The following is a 16,334-nucleotide window of genomic DNA, read 5'->3' on the forward strand; positions in this document are numbered from 1 at the left end:
CAAGGCTCTTTTTCCAACCCTCACCCCAGTGTGATGAGCTCAGCGGAGATGGAGGGTGACAGCAGGACACCTCCACAGGCCTCAGGTTGAGATCAGAGAGATAGCAGGACTTATTGGACAGAAGTTTAGTGGGAGGGGTGCCTGATAAGTTTCAGAACTGCCTTCCATTCATCCTTTTGATCATCCTTTCCACCTTCAGCTTGTTTAGTTCTGCCAAGAGTCAGTAGAGGTCACTACAGCTTCATAGGTTCAGTTCCCAGTTGCAGAAGCACACTGTTTTATTTTAAAGGAGTTGGGGGGGAGGTGGTCAGACCTGCATAGCTTGCCAAAGATTTGAACTGCTAGACACTACAGCTTGACACGTATTCACTACCAGAGCTTCTCAGAGGCTGAGAGACCAGACAATTTTTGAGGCTATTATATTAAAAAATGTAATTCCAACAAGCATTTATTGAGTACATGTTAAAAACACTGCTGTTGCCCTTGCAGATACAACAGTCACAAGTTAGTCACTGCTGTCATGGAGCTTACACTGTAGTGCAGGACACCAACAAAACACATATCAGAAAATAAAAGTAGTGAAAAAATAAAACAAGGCATTGTATTACAGAGGGCGAGGGAGGGGGCTACACCAGATTGAAAGCTGAGAAAGACCTCCCCAAAGAGGGAATATTTAAGCTGAGACTTCAGACTTAAGGAAAGGAAAAAGGTAAAAACATAGTTAGAAAAATTGAGGTTTATTCTTAATAAGTTCCCCTTTTTAACTAAGGGGAAAATGCAACATAGTCGAGGACCTGGACCAGTGCTGCTTAAATTTTTATTTAAATGGATCACCTGGGATTCTTGTTAAAATGCAGAGTCTAATTCTGTAAGTCAGAAGTGGAATCCTGAGGTTTTGCGCTTCCAACAGGCTCCCAGTCATGCTGATGCTGCTGGTCCTTGACTGTAACTCTACGATCACGAGATACGAACAGGACTTTTAAATTGAACCCCTGCCCTGAAATAGGTGATGTCTAAATATGGGACACAAGTTTAAAATTGTATGATGAGCATCTTTTTTCAGTAGTGACAGTGTTTCCTTGTGGCTGTAAAAATAACATAATATCAAAAGTTTACAATTCACTGCCGTTGCCAAATGGCTCTCCCTCCTATCCTTGATAGGCCCTAATGAGGTGACTCGGATAAATGCCCTTTGGACGTTGTCATACCTGCCCTAACAGGTTGAAGGGAGATTCTGAAATGAAGCGAGGCTCCTAACTTCATAGGTGGGGATGCGTCTTGACAATTTTAGGAACACAGTACTGGGAATGGGGAAACTAGTAGGCATACCAGCGGAGGGAGTAGGGTGGGTATGGTTTATTCTTCTCAGTTCTCTTAGGTGCTAGAGAAGTGAGATTAATATGACATGGAAATCAGCCTCTTCTCTCCTGTTCCATCTTTTTTAAACTTTCAAATCATTGACACAGAATTGCTAAAATGGGACCTGTTGCTCCCACACACCAGAGCTGCCCTGGACAAAAGCCAAAGTCACAGCTAGGGAAATAGTCTGTCTTCTTCCCACGGGAACGTAGACTTTGTTTCTATCCTCCCTGGGCCATTCCATCCTGAATATGCAAGGCTGGCAGAGTCAGTAGATGGGGGCGATTCGTCTAGGAGCCTACCCAGCGCAGCATCACCTCCCAGGGCGTTCCCTCCTGCCCTTGGCTCACCTCCCTCATCCGTGACAATCCGGGATATGACAGGGGGTGGGCTTGGTACCAGTTCCTTGTAGTACAGCGCGCCCCGAGAATGCAGCTCCCACCTTTCTTCTTCCGTGGCTTCAGGGTTCCGCGGTTACAGCGTGCAGCGGGTCATGTGGGCCGAGTCCTTGATCTCCGGACAGTACAGCACTGGGGGAAAGAAGGACGGTTAGTGGCAGCGGAAGGGCGCAGCCGAACCGGCGTTCCGGGGCGCTCTCCCTCCACTGCCTACCCGGCGGCCCCTCACCGTTGCTAGGCAGCGGGCGCCGCCACCTGCGCGCGGGTGCCAGCACCCGGGCCCAGGGCCGCAGGAGCTCACGCCATTCCGCGCTCCTAGGCCCCGCCCCCTTCTCTCCTTTTCCTCGTCATCGGCCTCTCGGTCCACATCGCCGCTTTCCCGAACCGGACCACCCGCCCCATTAGATTCGTGCGCGGCCCGCGCTGTTGCCTTCAAGCGCGACCACAAGCCCGGGTCGACAGCGACTTCAGTGACCCTGCCGCGCGGGAGCGGGGTCGGCGCGCGACAGAAGGGGCACATGACGACGTGGCGCAGACGCACTGCGCGCGCGGCCGCCCCGCCGCCGTCGCCACGCGCCGCCGACTCGCGCAGACAGGCGGTGCAGAGCGTGTGGCCGCGGCGGGCGCGCGCCGTCCCGGGGAGGCGGCGGGGCTCGCGGTCCCCGAGGTTGAAGGGCCGGTAGCAGATGTTGCAGTCCAGCTCGCCCCGCTCCAGAAGAGACGGCACCCTCACCAGGAGCTGCATCGTGCCCGCCGCGGACTCGAGGGCGTCGCTAACGCGGCCGGCCCCGTAGATACAAGGAGCGGGCCTGTTCTGGGGCCCGCGCCGAGGCCTGTTGCCCCTTTTAATAGTGAGACCCCTGCTCCTCTTGAGGCGTCACGCGGCGGTCAGGCCGCTCCCCGCGGCAGCACGCCTGTGGGCGGTGGAGGTGCGAGACCCCGAATGCCAGCCATGGCGAAGTGGGGGAAAAGGGCCAGGCGGTGCGAGGGCTGGGGGAGGGGAAGTCGCGGCACGACCCTCCCACCCCCACTCCCTCCATGCCTTCCTTTATCCCCCACGCAGAGCCAGCGTTCCTTAATTCTACTGTGTGCAAATCCCCAGTTCCCTCCCTGGGCCCGGGCCCTCAGCCACTGGCACAGGGTTTCTCACACTCTTTCACAACCCACCCGAACGTACTTCGTAAGCCAGTGACACCGCCCATTCTGCCCAATCTTTAGTGGGCTCCTGGGCGTTTGAGCAGATGCTGCCCTCAGTTTTTCTTGTTATATACGACCTCCCTGTGTTCTTGTAAGGCTGGCTTCCCAAATTTTATTCTCAAACTGCTCAACTCCCAGCTGACATCTCAGCCTGAGGAGGGCCCTAGATCCCAGGACCATGGCCTTAGGAATGCTGGGAATCCTATCCTTCCTGAGTAGCCAGGCCTGGACACCCATACACCACGATGGCTGCAGCAAAGCAGCCCAGCCTGAGCTCTGACTCAGGGGTGTGACTTCTGCCACAGGTAAACAGGACGTAGTACTCACAGCCCACATTCCCTCATGGTGCCACACCCACCCCTCAGCTGCCGCCTCACCCTCCTTTCCTGGACCTGCGGTCCAGATTCTGTTGTGGAGGTTCATAGCACGGACTCTAGAGCCCGCTTACCAGTTGTGACACTTTGAGCAAGTTACTTAACTTCTCTGGGACTTGGTTTCCTCATCTATAACATGTGGATGATAATAGGATTGAATCAGCTTATATACTGATTCCAAGGTGCTTAGAATGATACTTGGCACACAGTAAACACCCAACGTTTTCAACACCCATTTTTTTTTTTAAAGCTCCATTTTTATTATCAATGCTTTATTTTTTTTTTAATTTATAAATTTTTTGGCTGCATTGGGTCTTCATTGTAGTGCGTGGGCTTCTCGTTGCGGTGTCTCCTCTTTGTTGTGGAGCATGGGCTCTAGGCACACGGGCTTCAGTAGTTGTGGCACGTGGGCTCAGTAGTTGTAGCTCGCAGGCTCAGCAGTTGTGGTACGAGGGCTTAGTTGCTCCACGGCATGTGGGATCTTCCCGGACCAGGGCCCGAACCCGTGTTCCCTGCATTGGCAGGCGGATTCTTAACCACTGAGCCACCGGGGAAGTCCTTCAACACCCATTTCTTTTGGTCAACATAAGATGGGCTTCTCCACACCCATGGCATTCACTGGCTGTAACAGGCAGTGTAAAGCTGGTTTTTAAAACCAGATTCTTTAAACCCTAGCGAGTAATCTTTTGTGAGGAGGTATATCATTATTTTTATTTTATATCTTTTCAGAACTTTTAAGTTTTATTGTCTTTATGGTCACTTGGGGGAAGCAATCTACTTACACCAATGATGCTGTCATAATTCAGATTTTTTTTGGAACTTCTCTTTGTAATGGTGCTTAGAGATCTCCTCACATCTTTTAATATCTTCAATTGGTGATTAAATCTTAATCTTTTAAGGTAGATTTGATTGTATAAATGCTCCCAAAGTATTTGACAGCCAAAGCCCTTCTAGCTCCAGACCTGGCTATCCAGTTGCCTACTCAGCTTCCTTTCTTGTTTATCAAGAACCCAAACTGATGGTCTCCCTGTCCAAAGCAGCATCTCTTCCAATGTTTCCTACCTCTTCCTTTACTCAACTCCAGAAACCTAGCTGTCATCCTTGATCCCGCTCTCGCTTTCACCTTCCTTTACCAGCTTATCGTTAAACCTGGTACATTTTGCCTCCTAAATATCTCTCTAATTCGTCTACTTTTCTCTCCCTCCAGTATACCACCCTAGTTCAGGCTGCCACCATCTCCTCTGTAAACAGGAGCCTCTTAACCAGTCTCCACAGTCATTCTGGCCTTCTGCAGGCCTGTCTCTACACTGCTTACGGTGATCATTCCGAAGCTCAAGCCCAGTTATGTCCTGCCACACACCACTTCCATTCCTGTTAAAAACCTTTTAATGCAGCAGTAGTTTAATAGCCCCAAATTCCCATGATACGTGACTTTGCTGCTTCTCCCATCAAGAATTGGGGTCTTTCTCTATGCCTTAAATCTGGGCTCACCTTGTGACTTACTTTGACTAATAAAATGTGGCAGGAGTGATGTTGTGTGAGTTCTGGAGTCTCATTCCTTCAGAGGCCTTGCAGTGTCTGCCTTTGTCCCTTTGGAACCCTGCCCTGAGACCACCATGTAAGAAAGTTTGCTGGTGGATGAGGCCACTTGGAGAAGGGAGGAGCCCCAGCCAATAGCCAGCACTAACAGCCAGGTGTACCAGGGCGGCCACTGGATTTTCCTGCTCAGCTGCCCTGCCAGCTGAATGCAGCCACATGAATGAGCCCAGGTGAAAACCACAGAGGAACCCCCCGGCCAGCCCACAGAATCATGGAGAAGAAATAAAAGTTTTAAAAAGTTGTTTTAAGCCATGAAATTTTGGGGGTTGATCTGTCATGTATCAATAGATAACTGATTTAGAGGGTTTCCTACTGTCCTTAGGATAAAGATAATATTCTGAAGTGCCCTCTAAGGCCCAGTATGTTCTGAAGCCACCCATGTCTCACGTTCTGGTTCTGTTCCCTCTTTAGACATTCTGGCTTTGGAGACCTTTGGCTAGTTTGTTCCTTTCTGCCACAGGCTTTCTTGTACGCTGTTCCCCTAACCCTCTTGCTTTCACCTTAGTAACACCCACTCGTCCTTCAGCTGTCCATGCAGCCTCACTGTGTGAAATACCCACTGTAGACTCTGGTAACACCACATGCTTTCCTCTGGACTTCGGACAACCGAAGTTTGTGTGTGTTTGGGGGTTACTTGTTAATTCTTTGCCTTTCCCATCTGTAAACTTCGCAAAGGTTGTTCTGAGTCTGGTTTTGTTCACCACTGTGTCCCTGTGCTGTATGTACCATAGTAGGACTCAATAGATAAATACTTGTTAAATTAATGAACGAGGTGAGTGATAAATATGGTAAACGAGGGAATTCCCTGGCTGTCCAGTGGTTAGGACTCTTTCCCTGCCAGGGGCGACCCCTGGTCGGGGAACTAAAATCCTGCAAGCCACGCAGCACGGCCAATAATAATAAATTATATATATAAATATATATATAAACATATATATGTATATATCATAAACGAGGTGTGACAATAAAGGAACATTCCTTACAAGGGGTTTCTAACTGCCTCTGAAGGTAATTCTAAGAGGACTTTTTAAAATGTTTTGAGCAATGGGGTAGGCATCAATAAAATAAGTGCACAACCCTCCAAGGTAACTGTTTAAGGAGAGTACTATTTTGAATTTATAAATTCTTGTATGTTTGTTACAGAATAACTAACAATAGTTTAGTCACACATTTTTACCTCTTTGTTTCCTCCACAGTCTTCCAAAATGAGTGGGAGATGATAGGAGTGGATGTAAGTATTCATTAGTTGACGCGGTTGGTTGCTAATCCAGTGAATGGCATGCTGCTGACTTCTCTTTTGAAAATTGGTTTTATTTTGCTCTCCCAGCTTTGGGATCAAGGAAGGGTGAGGATGGGAAGAAGGGAGATGGTGAAGTTATATTTTAAGGGAGGCAGAGCTCATCCTGCCCTGCCTTGTGATCTTTAAAGGTTATAACTTTCCACCCACTTTGTGTCCCTTGGGGAAGAATAAGGGTAAGGATCTGACAGAATCCCATTTGCTTCTGCTTTTCCACCACTCTCACGCCTGATCTTTGACTTGTTTTCTTTTTTTTCTTTATAATATTTCTTTTCCCTGTCTCTCTATCATTTCAACCATAGACCGGTTTTCATTTTACCTCTCCTTCCCCAAATCCCAAAGCCTCAACCTCAGAACAGCCCCTCCCCCTCAGCCACAGGAAAACCACCTAGATAGCTCATTGGCATATGTGTGGGTATCAGGCAAGAGGGAAACAAGATGAATGGCTAATATAACTTTCAAAACAAAACAAGGATAAGAGTGAGTATCAGAGGGAGGAGCACCAAAGCGATGAAGCCAGGCCTCTGGGTTCTAAGGAAGAAAACTGTGGCCTGGAGGATCAGGTGTATGGGTCCTTGATGAGAGCAGTGACTAGGAGCACGATGCCTGGGTCACTAAGGTAAAGGAGCAGTGGAAAGGTAGTACTGGACCTTTCTGATGGCAGGGTGCTAGAGCCCCAGATATGTGAGACTGAGATCCTAACCTCTCAGCCCCCAGCAATTTCAGACGCGGTAAGTGATGATCAAGCCGAGATTTTATTTACAGTTCCCTGGGAAGTCTTACACAAGAGGGGCCATCATTATTGCTTTAAGATTATTGCCAGGAGGAAGACTACAGTCCTCCACTGCCAGGTAGGGAGTCCTGCTCAAGGCTCAAAAGTTTATCCCCAGACCTTTTTATGTCAGCCCCGTTTCTCTGCCGTGACCTAAAGGCTGTCACCTTTTCCTGCGAAGTGCGGCCCAACCATACTTTCCAAGGGTTTCCCTGGCCACTTGTGCCAGGACAAGCTATACACCGGCCATCAATTTTCCCTCATCAGTGCTTTGTCACTGCACTCCCCACCCTACCCCTCTCGGCAAGAACAAAGTATCAACACTCTGTGGTTTTAAGCCCTCCTTTACCTCCTGGCTGAGGCGGGGTCCTAGTTTCCCAAAGATTATCATTTACTTCCTGCCAGGACCAGCCTGGCTTCCTTTGTAACGAATGTAAGAGCCCCATCTCCTTTGTCCCAGATGACATCAAAACTCACTTCATATTAGGTTGTTACCCCTTGATGACATTTCAAGGGCCACTTTTGAGGTACTCTGCGTGGGTCTTGTATCTGCCTTTTTTTTCCCCCTGGGCCTCGGCGATTAGGGGAAGAGAGAAGGGAGCGAGTCCAAGTGGCAGAGAGGGGACGGCCCAGTAGCTCATGCCCAGGATTAGCAGGGAGGCCTAGGAGAACGCAATAGGGGGCGGCGGACTACTTTCCCTCTCAAGCCCCACTGCGGGAGGATATGGCTTTGTTCATGCTTTCGCTGCTGTAGCCGGAACTCGTTAGTGGGCGGGGCTTCCCTGGCTCCGGCCGCTGCGTGGAGGGATCCGGAGCGGGAGGGAGGCGGAGGCGGGGGCGGAGGCGGAGGCGGGGGCGGGGGTTGGGGGGGGGAAGCGGCTCCAGTTTGGGTCCCTGCGCCCCCGACGGACTATTTCTTGAGATGCGGTTTGTTGCCCAGGAGCCCTTCTATCTCCATCACCGTCTGCGGGGTCAGCTGACTCAGCACCTGGAATTGAATGGGGTGGTGGAGAGGGCAGTGCATTCAGGGTTGCTGAACAAGGGCATGAGTTTCGAAAAGCCGGGGAGCCGCACAGCGAAGTCAAGTGGCAGGGAAAGAGTCGCAGCTGTGCCCCTGCCTCACCGTCTCGCCCTGGGACCTCTCATTTGCCAAGCGAGGACATTGTAGTGGGTGACCTCACAGGCCCATTCTGGCCTGGACAGCAAGGCGTTGCTTGACTGCGGGGGCAGGGGACAGAGATGGGCTCCGGCTCTGACACCCCCCCACACACTGCCCCCCACACCCCTCCCCCCTCACCTGCAGGGCGCCCAGGTGTTCAATCAGCTGCTCTGCACTGGACACCCCCAGCAAGACCGAGCTGACACCCTCACTGCGGAGACACCACGCTGGGCCAGAGAAGGAAAAAAAAAACAGCACACAGACTTCAGAGGTGTCTCCGAGGAAGAGGGTCCTCCCCAGAGACAAACCAGTCTGCGGTTTGGTAGCGTCTCAGGAGGAGACAAGGCCTCTGCAGGGTCCAGGGCTGGCGGCGTCTCACCAATAGCAAGCTGCGCCACGGTGCAGCCCAGCTGGTGAGCGATGGGGAGAAGGTCCATGACTTTGGCTTGTTGCTTCTTGCCATCCTCACTCTGCACTTTGTCTTTGTGCCACTGGTAGCCCTGGAGGCCAAGGAGAATCAGCAAAAGACCACTCCTCAGATAGTCCACTCCTGCCGTCCTGAGCCCCCAGATCTCACCTTGATGTTGACCCTGCAGGTATCTGGGACTCGCCCATCATACTTGCTAGTGATGAGGCCACAGGCCAGAGGGGACCAGGTGACTGAGCCAACACCTAAGAGGAAGAGAATTGGATGTGGGAAAGGGATCTAGGTGATGGTGAGGCCGAGGGAAAGGTAGGGATGAGGGGACTTCGAACCAATCTTGTGGTAGAGCTCTGGCAGCTGCATCTCCACCTTCTCCCTCTGAAACAGATGGTGCTCAGCTTGTTCACACACTGGAGGAATCAGGTTGAACTGTCTGGCCATGGAGTAGGCCTCCTGGGTTGGGGTGGGGAAAAAATGGGGGTCAGAGCACTCCTTCCATTTTCTTCCACTCCCCCCTCCTCCAGTAGAGTGGGGTTTGGAGTGGCCATGTGAAAAGTGGGAACAAGTTGTAGGACGGCGAGGTGGGTGGCACACTCACCATGATTTCTGCAGCCCCCCATCGGGATGTCCCCCAGTATAGGGCCAGGCCCTGGTTGATGACATAGGTCATGGCTCGCACAATCTCTAGGCACATAGGAGAGGGAGAGCCTCACTGTCAGACCCCTGGCATCCTGGGTTCCAGATTTGCAGACCTCTGCCTGCCCCACCAAGGCCCCACTCATCCCTGTGGAGTCAAAGAGGTTGGTATCTGCTCTTCACCTCCCTCCCTGTCCAAGTCCTGGGGTCTGAGCCTCCACTGTGGAGCTTGGGAGGCCTCCTGAGCAGGGGCTGGCTTCTGCTGAGGGTTTGAGAAGTGCTCAATTTTGAAGGGCTGTCAGGGTTGGGGTGCTGCTTTTACCCTCCATGGGACTGTTGGGGTCTGAGCGATTGGCGAAGATGATATCCACATATCCCAGCTGGAGGCGTTCCAGGGATCCTCGCAAGCCTGGGGTAAGCATGGGGCGAGGAAGGTAAGCTCTGGAGCTTCAGTTTCCTAAGAATTCAAACCTTATCCCTTTGCCATGGCCACCTAAATCCCAGCTTCCCTATTCAAAGCCTCAGACTCAGATCTTCAGAGAATGTTCCCAACTCCTCTGGCTTCCATACCCAGCCACCTCCAGTTCCCAGCCCCTAACTCTTACCCTCAATGATGTGTTTGCGGCTCAAGCCTCGCTCAGTTTCTGCCCTGTAGGAAAAGGTAAGTCAAAGATGAGGTGTGTCAAAGATAAGGGACCAGGGCTGGCCTGGAATCTTGAGGAACTGGGATTTCAGGGGTCCTCACAGGCAGGATGCAGACCTGGGGTAGCAGGTGCAGGGACTGCTGTCCCCACCCCCATCCCATGCACCTTCACACAGTCTCTGCAGATCTTCTCCCCAATTATAGTGAGGCAGCCACTTACTGTCCTCCCCAAAAAATCTTGGTGGTGATGACATAGCTTGATCTCCTGGAAAAAAGAGAAATGGTAGAACCAGCAAGAAAAGGATTTTTGGATGATCATGTCCCCAGCAACCTCCTGGCCCTCCCCACCCACCCAACATGTCTTACCTCCAACCTTTGCTCTTGAGGATGTTGCCTAGGGTTCTTTCAGCCCTGGAAGGAAGACAGTGCAGAAGCACTGACCCCTCCAAAGTGGATCAGTTTCTTTCCCTCCTCCCCACCTTTCCCTTCAACTAATTTCCTCTCCTGTAAAATGGAGCATAAATGAGGAGCCCATTGGGCTGTCAGCCCCATCCTAGACTAAGTAAGAGGGGCTCCCAATCTAGGGTTATAGTTGTATCATTTTCATTCATTCATTCAACAAATGTCAGTTGTGCATCACTGTGTACCAAGCTCTGTTCTGGGTGCTGAAGGGATAGAATAGGATGAGAGAAGAGGGACCAACTATAGTGGAGCCAGGGAGGACACTGCCTCATCTGGTTCCAACCATTTGTATTGCCCTCCCCCTTCTTTTAGTCTCTGCAAAGTTCCACCCATCCTCCAAAATTTAGCTTGGATTCTGCCTCATTTTATGGAAAATGTTCTCTGATTGCTGTAGTCTATGGTCAGTCCTTGTCAGCTTCCATAGCTCTTATTGGCTACACAATTTTTTGACACTTAATCATGAGTTAATGTGTGACAAGTCTTAAGTTATGGTGGGCTCTTACTGAAGTGCTACTGTTATTTAATCTTTCGTATCTCCTTGTCTTTTGGTTTGTTTGTTTAACCACTTAGACTGTGAGCTTTTTGAGGGCATATTGATGTCATCCTTCAATCAGATACCTGCTCTGTGACAGGTTTTGCATAGGTACTTAGGTGACGTGGGAAAGAGCAAGACAAGTTCTGTGGAGGAAGGAGCCTCCCAGTTGAGCAGTGAATATGGCCTTGTAAACGAGTAATTGATGAACTGTGTATCAGAGGGTAGTGTAAAGTGCTTTGGGAGCTGAGGGGGATAGTGACCAACTTTGCGGAGTTGGGCAAAGGCTTCTTGGAGGAGCTGACATCTGGGACAAGTCTTAAAGATAAGCAGAAGAGTTTGCCAGAAGAAGAGGCAGGAGTAGTCATCCTAGGTTTTTACTATTTCCAGCGTGAAGCCGTGTGTGCTGTGGTGTAGTATGTTTGAAATTTAGCTTTGTCATCCTCACATAGTTGCACATAAATGATGTCCAGGAAATATTTGTTGGTTTTATTTTATTTTGACTGCACAGTATGCCCCATTGCCCTCAAAGCTGGAGAGAGACAGATGTTGGGACTACAGTTCCCATAATGCTTCGGGCCCCCACTGGCTGAAAGGTTGGAACTTAGTGATGCAGAATTCCCAGGGTTCTTTAGGGGGAAAACCAAAAAGCCCTGATATTCTCTCAACCTTCCAAGTGTAACTTAGTTTTTCACCCCAGTCCTTACTTTCCCGCTGCATACACTTCGGTGGTGTCAAACAGGTTTACGCCATGCTCATAGGCTACTGTCAGCACATCCTCTGCTGTCTAGGATGGTGAGAGAAAAAGTTGAAGATCAACAACCAGCCTCTCAGTTACCTTCCTTACGGCATTCTAGCCCATCAGACCTCAACCTTGGTTTCCACATTCACTCCGCTTTCCCCATCCTCCAACCTCAGGTCCACCGTTCTCCATGTTTGTTGTCCAAACCCCTATGCAAGTCCATTTCCCCCCTTTTTGGTTCCCTCATACCCCCTCACCCTGCTTCTAGGCCCCATCACTTATACCTCATCTGAGATCTGAGAACCAAATGTGACCCAGGTACCTGCAAGAGAGAAGCCAGGCAAGTGAGACCTGTGGGGGCAAGCCATGAAAGAACGCCCCTTCCCTTAATTCCTCTTCTTTCTAACTCACCTAGGCCAAGGCAGGATACCCGAAGACCAGACTTTCCTAGGTTCCTGCAGGACACAGAGGCAGAAGGAAGGGGTAGAGCCTCCATTAGCGACATAGATTATCAGCCTCCAGCTCCTCTCCTTCCAGACTGAGATGCCCTCAGGATGTCTCAGTCCAAAGAAACTAGACTCAGTGAGCCCACTGAATTGGGCAGTGCTATGGCCATAGCATAAGTGAACAAATAATGACTGTTCCTCTGGAGCCACTGTCCAATGCCTCTGTTCCCTCCTATCACACTGAAGATGCGCTGCCTTAGCGTTTCTGCTGGTGGGTCTTGTGTTTATTTGAGTCATCTCTGGGATGTGTAGAGTCAGGGGTGGGGGTTGGCTGGGAGGAATGCGACTGGCTAATTGTGTTGAGTTTGTGAAAACAGATCATCAGAGAGTGCTGTGCTAAAGGACAGACACTGGGGTGGAAGGGGTAAACCAAGTTAAGTTCAGGCACTCAGGCAGGCAAGGATCCTTGGATAAGATAGGCAGGTGGGCCTCCAACAAAGGCAGGTAGGACACCTGGGTGGAGAGTATGAGAGGAAAGACCAGTTCTCCCTCTTCCCCTCTCTACTCCCTCTGCTCCTGTTGGCTTGTGAAGTCTGTCTTCAAACGAGAGAGCCCCCTCCTCCCAAGGACCCCCCACTCAGGCAGTCCGCTCAGCTTCCCAATCAGAGCCACCACATGGAGGGGATCAAATTCCTCAAGTGACAAAGCCAGGTCAGATCAGTGACCTCTGCTCACTCTCAAGCAGGAGCCCCTCCCCTCCCCCCTACTGGTAGTCCTGAGAGCCCAGTGGTTCTCTGAGATAAAGTCGGTTACATTTCAGTCCATCTTTCCCACATGGCCCCTGTCCCTCAGCAGGGGGTTGAGAGATGTGGTCCATCCTTCCAAGGGCCCCACTTCCCTCCCCACCAAGAAGGGTTGCAGGAGACCTTGGGGCATGTGGGGACAGTATCTGGGTCAGGCACACTGAGCAGGCCAGAGTGAGAAGCCGTTTCCTTCCCCCATCTTCCCAGGACACGACCCAAGGACACTTCATCCAGGGGTGTGTGTGTGTGTGTGTGTGTGTGTGTGCAGCCTGGAGATCCGTGCATCCCTCGCCTTCCTGAGGGTAAGGAGGGAAGCTTAGGAGCATCCCCTGGGTCTGACAGGCCTGGTCAACCTTGGTAAACTTGATTTTCTACTAGTCGGGGGTATGGACTGGACGGAGAGCAAGAGAGGGCCCATGTAAGGGAGTGTCAGTGATGGGAAGAGGAGATGGAGTGAGCCGGGACCTTCTTAGCGAAGTTTGGGGGGGTCCTGGAAGCATCCCAGGAAGCCTCAGGGGTCAGGAAAGGGGAGCAGATGTGGCGGGCTGCCCGGCCACCCCCATACCTGTATTTCATGCCAGTGCCTCGGCCGGTGCTCTCTCGGAGGACCCCAGCGGGCGCTGGGGGTCGGGGGACCACTGCGGCCCGGGCCTTGGGGCCCGACCCTCCTCCCCCCGGAGGATTCCCATGCCCCCCGCCGACCGGCCCGCCATTACCGCCCCCGGGGCCCGGCCGGGGTCCACACAGACGGTCCTCACTGCTCCGGCTGCGAAGGTTCTGCTCGGTACATGCGATAGACACCTGCATGCCGGCTGGCCAAGGCGGGGGAGGGGCTCCGAGGGGGCGGGAGGAGGAGGGAACCGGGAAGCCCGAGGGGAGACACCGGGGGTGTAGTGGCGCGAGCCCTAGAAGAGCGGGAAGGCTGAGGAGGTTGCGGCCGGAGCAGCCAGGCAGGATCCGGCTCGCGGGGGCGGGCTGCTGGAGGTCGCGGGGTTTGCGGCGGAGAGGAGAAACGCGGGGGGCGCCACGAGTGGAGCGATTAGGATTCGGGGGTACTGGCGCAGGGAGGAAAGGGGGAAATGGACGAGGGTAAAGGTCGAGGGCGATCCTCGGAGGGTAGGAACTTAGGGACGAGGGGGGGCGGAAGAGAGATGCCACCTCAGTCCGAACCGCAGCGGGACCCGATAGACTCCTAGCCGCGTCGGCTGCGGGCCCAGCTAATCAACATGCAGTCACCGCCCCCTCATCTGCATAAAGCCGCCCGCCTCCCAGCCAAAACCTGCCGCTCATCTGCATAAGCCCCACCTTCCGGAGCTCCAGCGTGTTCTGTGGGCTCACAGGAACCAGAGAGCAGAACCGGGAAGGTGGTTCTACTCTCTGCACCCCGAGGCCAGTCGGCCTTCCCCCAACCCAGTGGTTTTCAATCGGGGAGCTATTTTCTCCCCTAGGGGACATTTGGCAAGATCTGGAGACATTGTTGACTGTCACGATCTGGGTGCGCGCGCGCGCATGTGAGAGAAGAGGGAGAAAGAGAAAGACATGGAGATGTGCTACCAGCATCTAGTGAGTGGCGGCCAGAACAAAGTACACGGCAGCACCCCCCCCCCCCCCACACACACACCAAGATATTATCCAGCCCCAAACGTCAACAGTGCCGCTGTTGAGAAACCCGTGGACGAAGCCTCTTTGCTGGCTCAGGGGAAGCCTTCATGAGAGGGGCAGGCCCCAATCGACCACTGAAACTAACACGCTCAGGTCGCAGAGGGTGATAAAAAGTTTATTCTGTACTTCTCCCAGAGTCAGGTAGGGGATAAAACTGGAGAGAGGGCCTGGTTTGGAGGTGTAGAGACTCCAGTAGGCTTCCTTCCTGTGATGGGAAGGGCACCATGGAGGGCTTTTTAGGCTGTTCCCCTGGGAGGGCTGCCGAGGGGCTTGACGGGGATGGAGGAGCTGGGGCCGTGGGGCTTCCAGTAGGGGCCCTCAGGTGAAACAAAGGGCCCCAGACAGACAGGGATTCTTCTGAGGGGTGAGGTAGAGTGCTTCCTTCAGCCAGCCCGGGCGGAGAAGAAGGGCAGAGAGCGGACGTAGGAGTCCAGTCGGGAGCGGAAGAGCTCACTTTGCACAGTTTGGCCCAGCGGGCACAGGGGATTCTTCACCACCAGCTCCACGTACAGCTGTGGAGGGGGAGGGTGTTAGAGCCAGGCTTTGAACACTTCTTGTTTTCAACCCCAAACCTACTATAACCTCAGGGGTGTGTGAATGCACAGAGATCAAGGGCTGGAAGGCAAACCCTCCTTGGGGAGAAACTGGTGGTGGGAGTGTATAAGGACCTAAAGGGTCCCAAGAAGTCTGACTTCAATAGAGATACAATACAGTAGGATTAGGGCAGGGAAGCTGAAGGAGTCTTGGGGCTCTAAGTGGCCATGGCTGTTGAAGCTTTGGCGGAAGGGTCCGAGGGGCTGGCACTGACCGCACTGTAGATGTGGTGCAGCACATCTCGGATGGGTCCCACGCCCAAGTCAGTGTTCATGACAACCTTGATCCCAGTGGGCGTCTCGTAGTAATGGAGTTTGTAACGGCTAGTTTGGAAGGCCAGGAAGCCGTCCTTCCTGCAGAGATGAGGAGGATGTTAAGGAATAGAAGCGAAATCTTTCCCAAAGAGATTCTTCTGATCTCCTCTAGATTGACTCCCTCTTCTCTAAACATGTCGTTTGTAGGAGGCTGGTTGACTAAAGACACCTCCCATCTTCACCCCTCAATTTAGCCCCGTTGCCCAACCTCTCTACCTTCAGATCTTCCCCACCGCCGCTCCTGCCAGCTCCTGCACTCTTGCCCCGGACTCAGCCTCTCTGTCTCCTTACCCTCTCTGGGGGCCAAAGCCCCTTCCACTCCAGAAAGTTTCCCCCACCCCCAAATTCCCTCCCTCCCTCAACAACCCCTCTGACTACGCGTACATGTCTAGCGGGGACATCTTGCTGACAAACGAGCGGATAGAGAAGAGCATCCCGTACATCAGCTTGTACTCCTGGAGGGAGAGGGGCAGAGTTAGCTCTCGGTTTTTAAAGGAGCCGGGGTTGGGGTGGGAAGGAACCAGGGTTTGGAGAGAAGAAGCTGGACTGGGACAATGTGCATTTGGAGATATGAGGTCACCCGGGTTGTGCGGGGCCCTCTCGTCACCTCCTCCTTGGGGATCCCCGCTTGCTTCTTGCGGTGCCACTCGCTGTAATGCAGACACACTCCATTCCGGTCAAACAGGTACAGGTTGTGGACAGTCATCTGCAGGGCAGAGAATGTGAGCCTCGCTCCGGGACCGCCCACACCCTGTAGGCTCCAGTTCTCAGCCCGGGAACCCTCCAACCAGACGTGCACCCCTCCCCCGAACTCACCGGAACTTCTCCGAGTGCCCGTCACTCGATACTTCCGGTTTCCGCGGAGCCCCGCCCCACGGGGTCTACGCGCTCTAGCGGCGGAGCAATAACCCCGCCCCTATA

General features: G+C 52.7%; 3 protein-coding genes across 3 annotated transcripts; all 3 read right to left on the reverse strand.

Annotated features, from left to right (window-relative positions):
* Positions 1-417: 417 nt before the first annotated feature.
* RNF227 (ring finger protein 227) lies at positions 418-7,756 on the reverse strand. Its single transcript, XM_082371640.1, is given in 4 exon segments — positions 418-1,085; positions 1,710-1,889; positions 1,987-2,100; positions 2,103-7,756. Coding segments are annotated over 3 exon segments (570 nt in total). The 5' UTR covers positions 2,503-7,756; the 3' UTR covers positions 418-1,085; positions 1,710-1,833.
* Positions 7,757-7,818: 62 nt separating this feature from the next.
* Positions 7,819-14,117, reverse strand: KCNAB3 (potassium voltage-gated channel subfamily A regulatory beta subunit 3). Its single transcript, XM_082371635.1, has 14 exons — positions 13,409-14,117; positions 12,006-12,049; positions 11,879-11,916; positions 11,560-11,639; positions 10,225-10,269; positions 10,079-10,123; positions 9,821-9,864; positions 9,538-9,624; positions 9,178-9,263; positions 8,912-9,032; positions 8,733-8,827; positions 8,535-8,655; positions 8,294-8,382; positions 7,819-7,984 (listed from the first exon to the last, which is right to left on the reverse strand). The coding sequence occupies exons 1-14, from the start codon at positions 13,648-13,650 to the stop codon at positions 7,907-7,909; spliced, it is 1,215 nt and encodes a 404-aa protein (XP_082227761.1). The 5' UTR covers positions 13,651-14,117; the 3' UTR covers positions 7,819-7,906.
* A 482-nt stretch (positions 14,118-14,599) lies between these two features.
* TRAPPC1 (trafficking protein particle complex subunit 1) lies at positions 14,600-16,320 on the reverse strand. Its single transcript, XM_082371647.1, has 5 exons — positions 16,230-16,320; positions 16,021-16,119; positions 15,798-15,868; positions 15,314-15,452; positions 14,600-15,017 (listed from the first exon to the last, which is right to left on the reverse strand). The coding sequence occupies exons 2-5, from the start codon at positions 16,117-16,119 to the stop codon at positions 14,889-14,891; spliced, it is 438 nt and encodes a 145-aa protein (XP_082227773.1). The 5' UTR covers positions 16,230-16,320; the 3' UTR covers positions 14,600-14,888.
* Positions 16,321-16,334: the final 14 nt, after the last annotated feature.

The sequence above is a fragment of the Balaenoptera borealis genome, assembly GCF_965194805.1.
Source record: "Balaenoptera borealis genome assembly, chromosome: 20".
Taxonomy (NCBI): Eukaryota; Metazoa; Chordata; class Mammalia; order Artiodactyla; family Balaenopteridae; genus Balaenoptera; species Balaenoptera borealis.

Bases quoted from the DNA above. Each gene is read 5' to 3' on its own strand.
- KCNAB3 (XM_082371635.1), bottom strand. From the start codon at position 13,650: ATGCAGGTGTCTATCGCATGTACCGAGCAGAACCTTCGCAGCCGGAGC. The intron at 12,050-13,408 runs GTATGGGGGTGG...TGTGTCCTGCAG, and splicing joins GGCACTGGCATGAAATACAG to GAACCTAGGAAAGTCTGGTC. The intron at 9,865-10,078 runs GTAAGTGGCTGC...CTTTTCCTACAG, and splicing joins AAGATTTTTTGGGGAGGACA to GGCAGAAACTGAGCGAGGCT.
- TRAPPC1 (XM_082371647.1), bottom strand. From the start codon at position 16,119: ATGACTGTCCACAACCTGTACCTGTTTGACCGGAATGGAGTGTGTCTG. The intron at 15,453-15,797 runs GTACGCGTAGTC...TCATCTCTGCAG, and splicing joins AAGATGTCCCCGCTAGACAT to GAAGGACGGCTTCCTGGCCT. The intron at 15,018-15,313 runs GTCAGTGCCAGC...CCCCCTCCACAG, and splicing joins TGCACCACATCTACAGTGCG to CTGTACGTGGAGCTGGTGGT.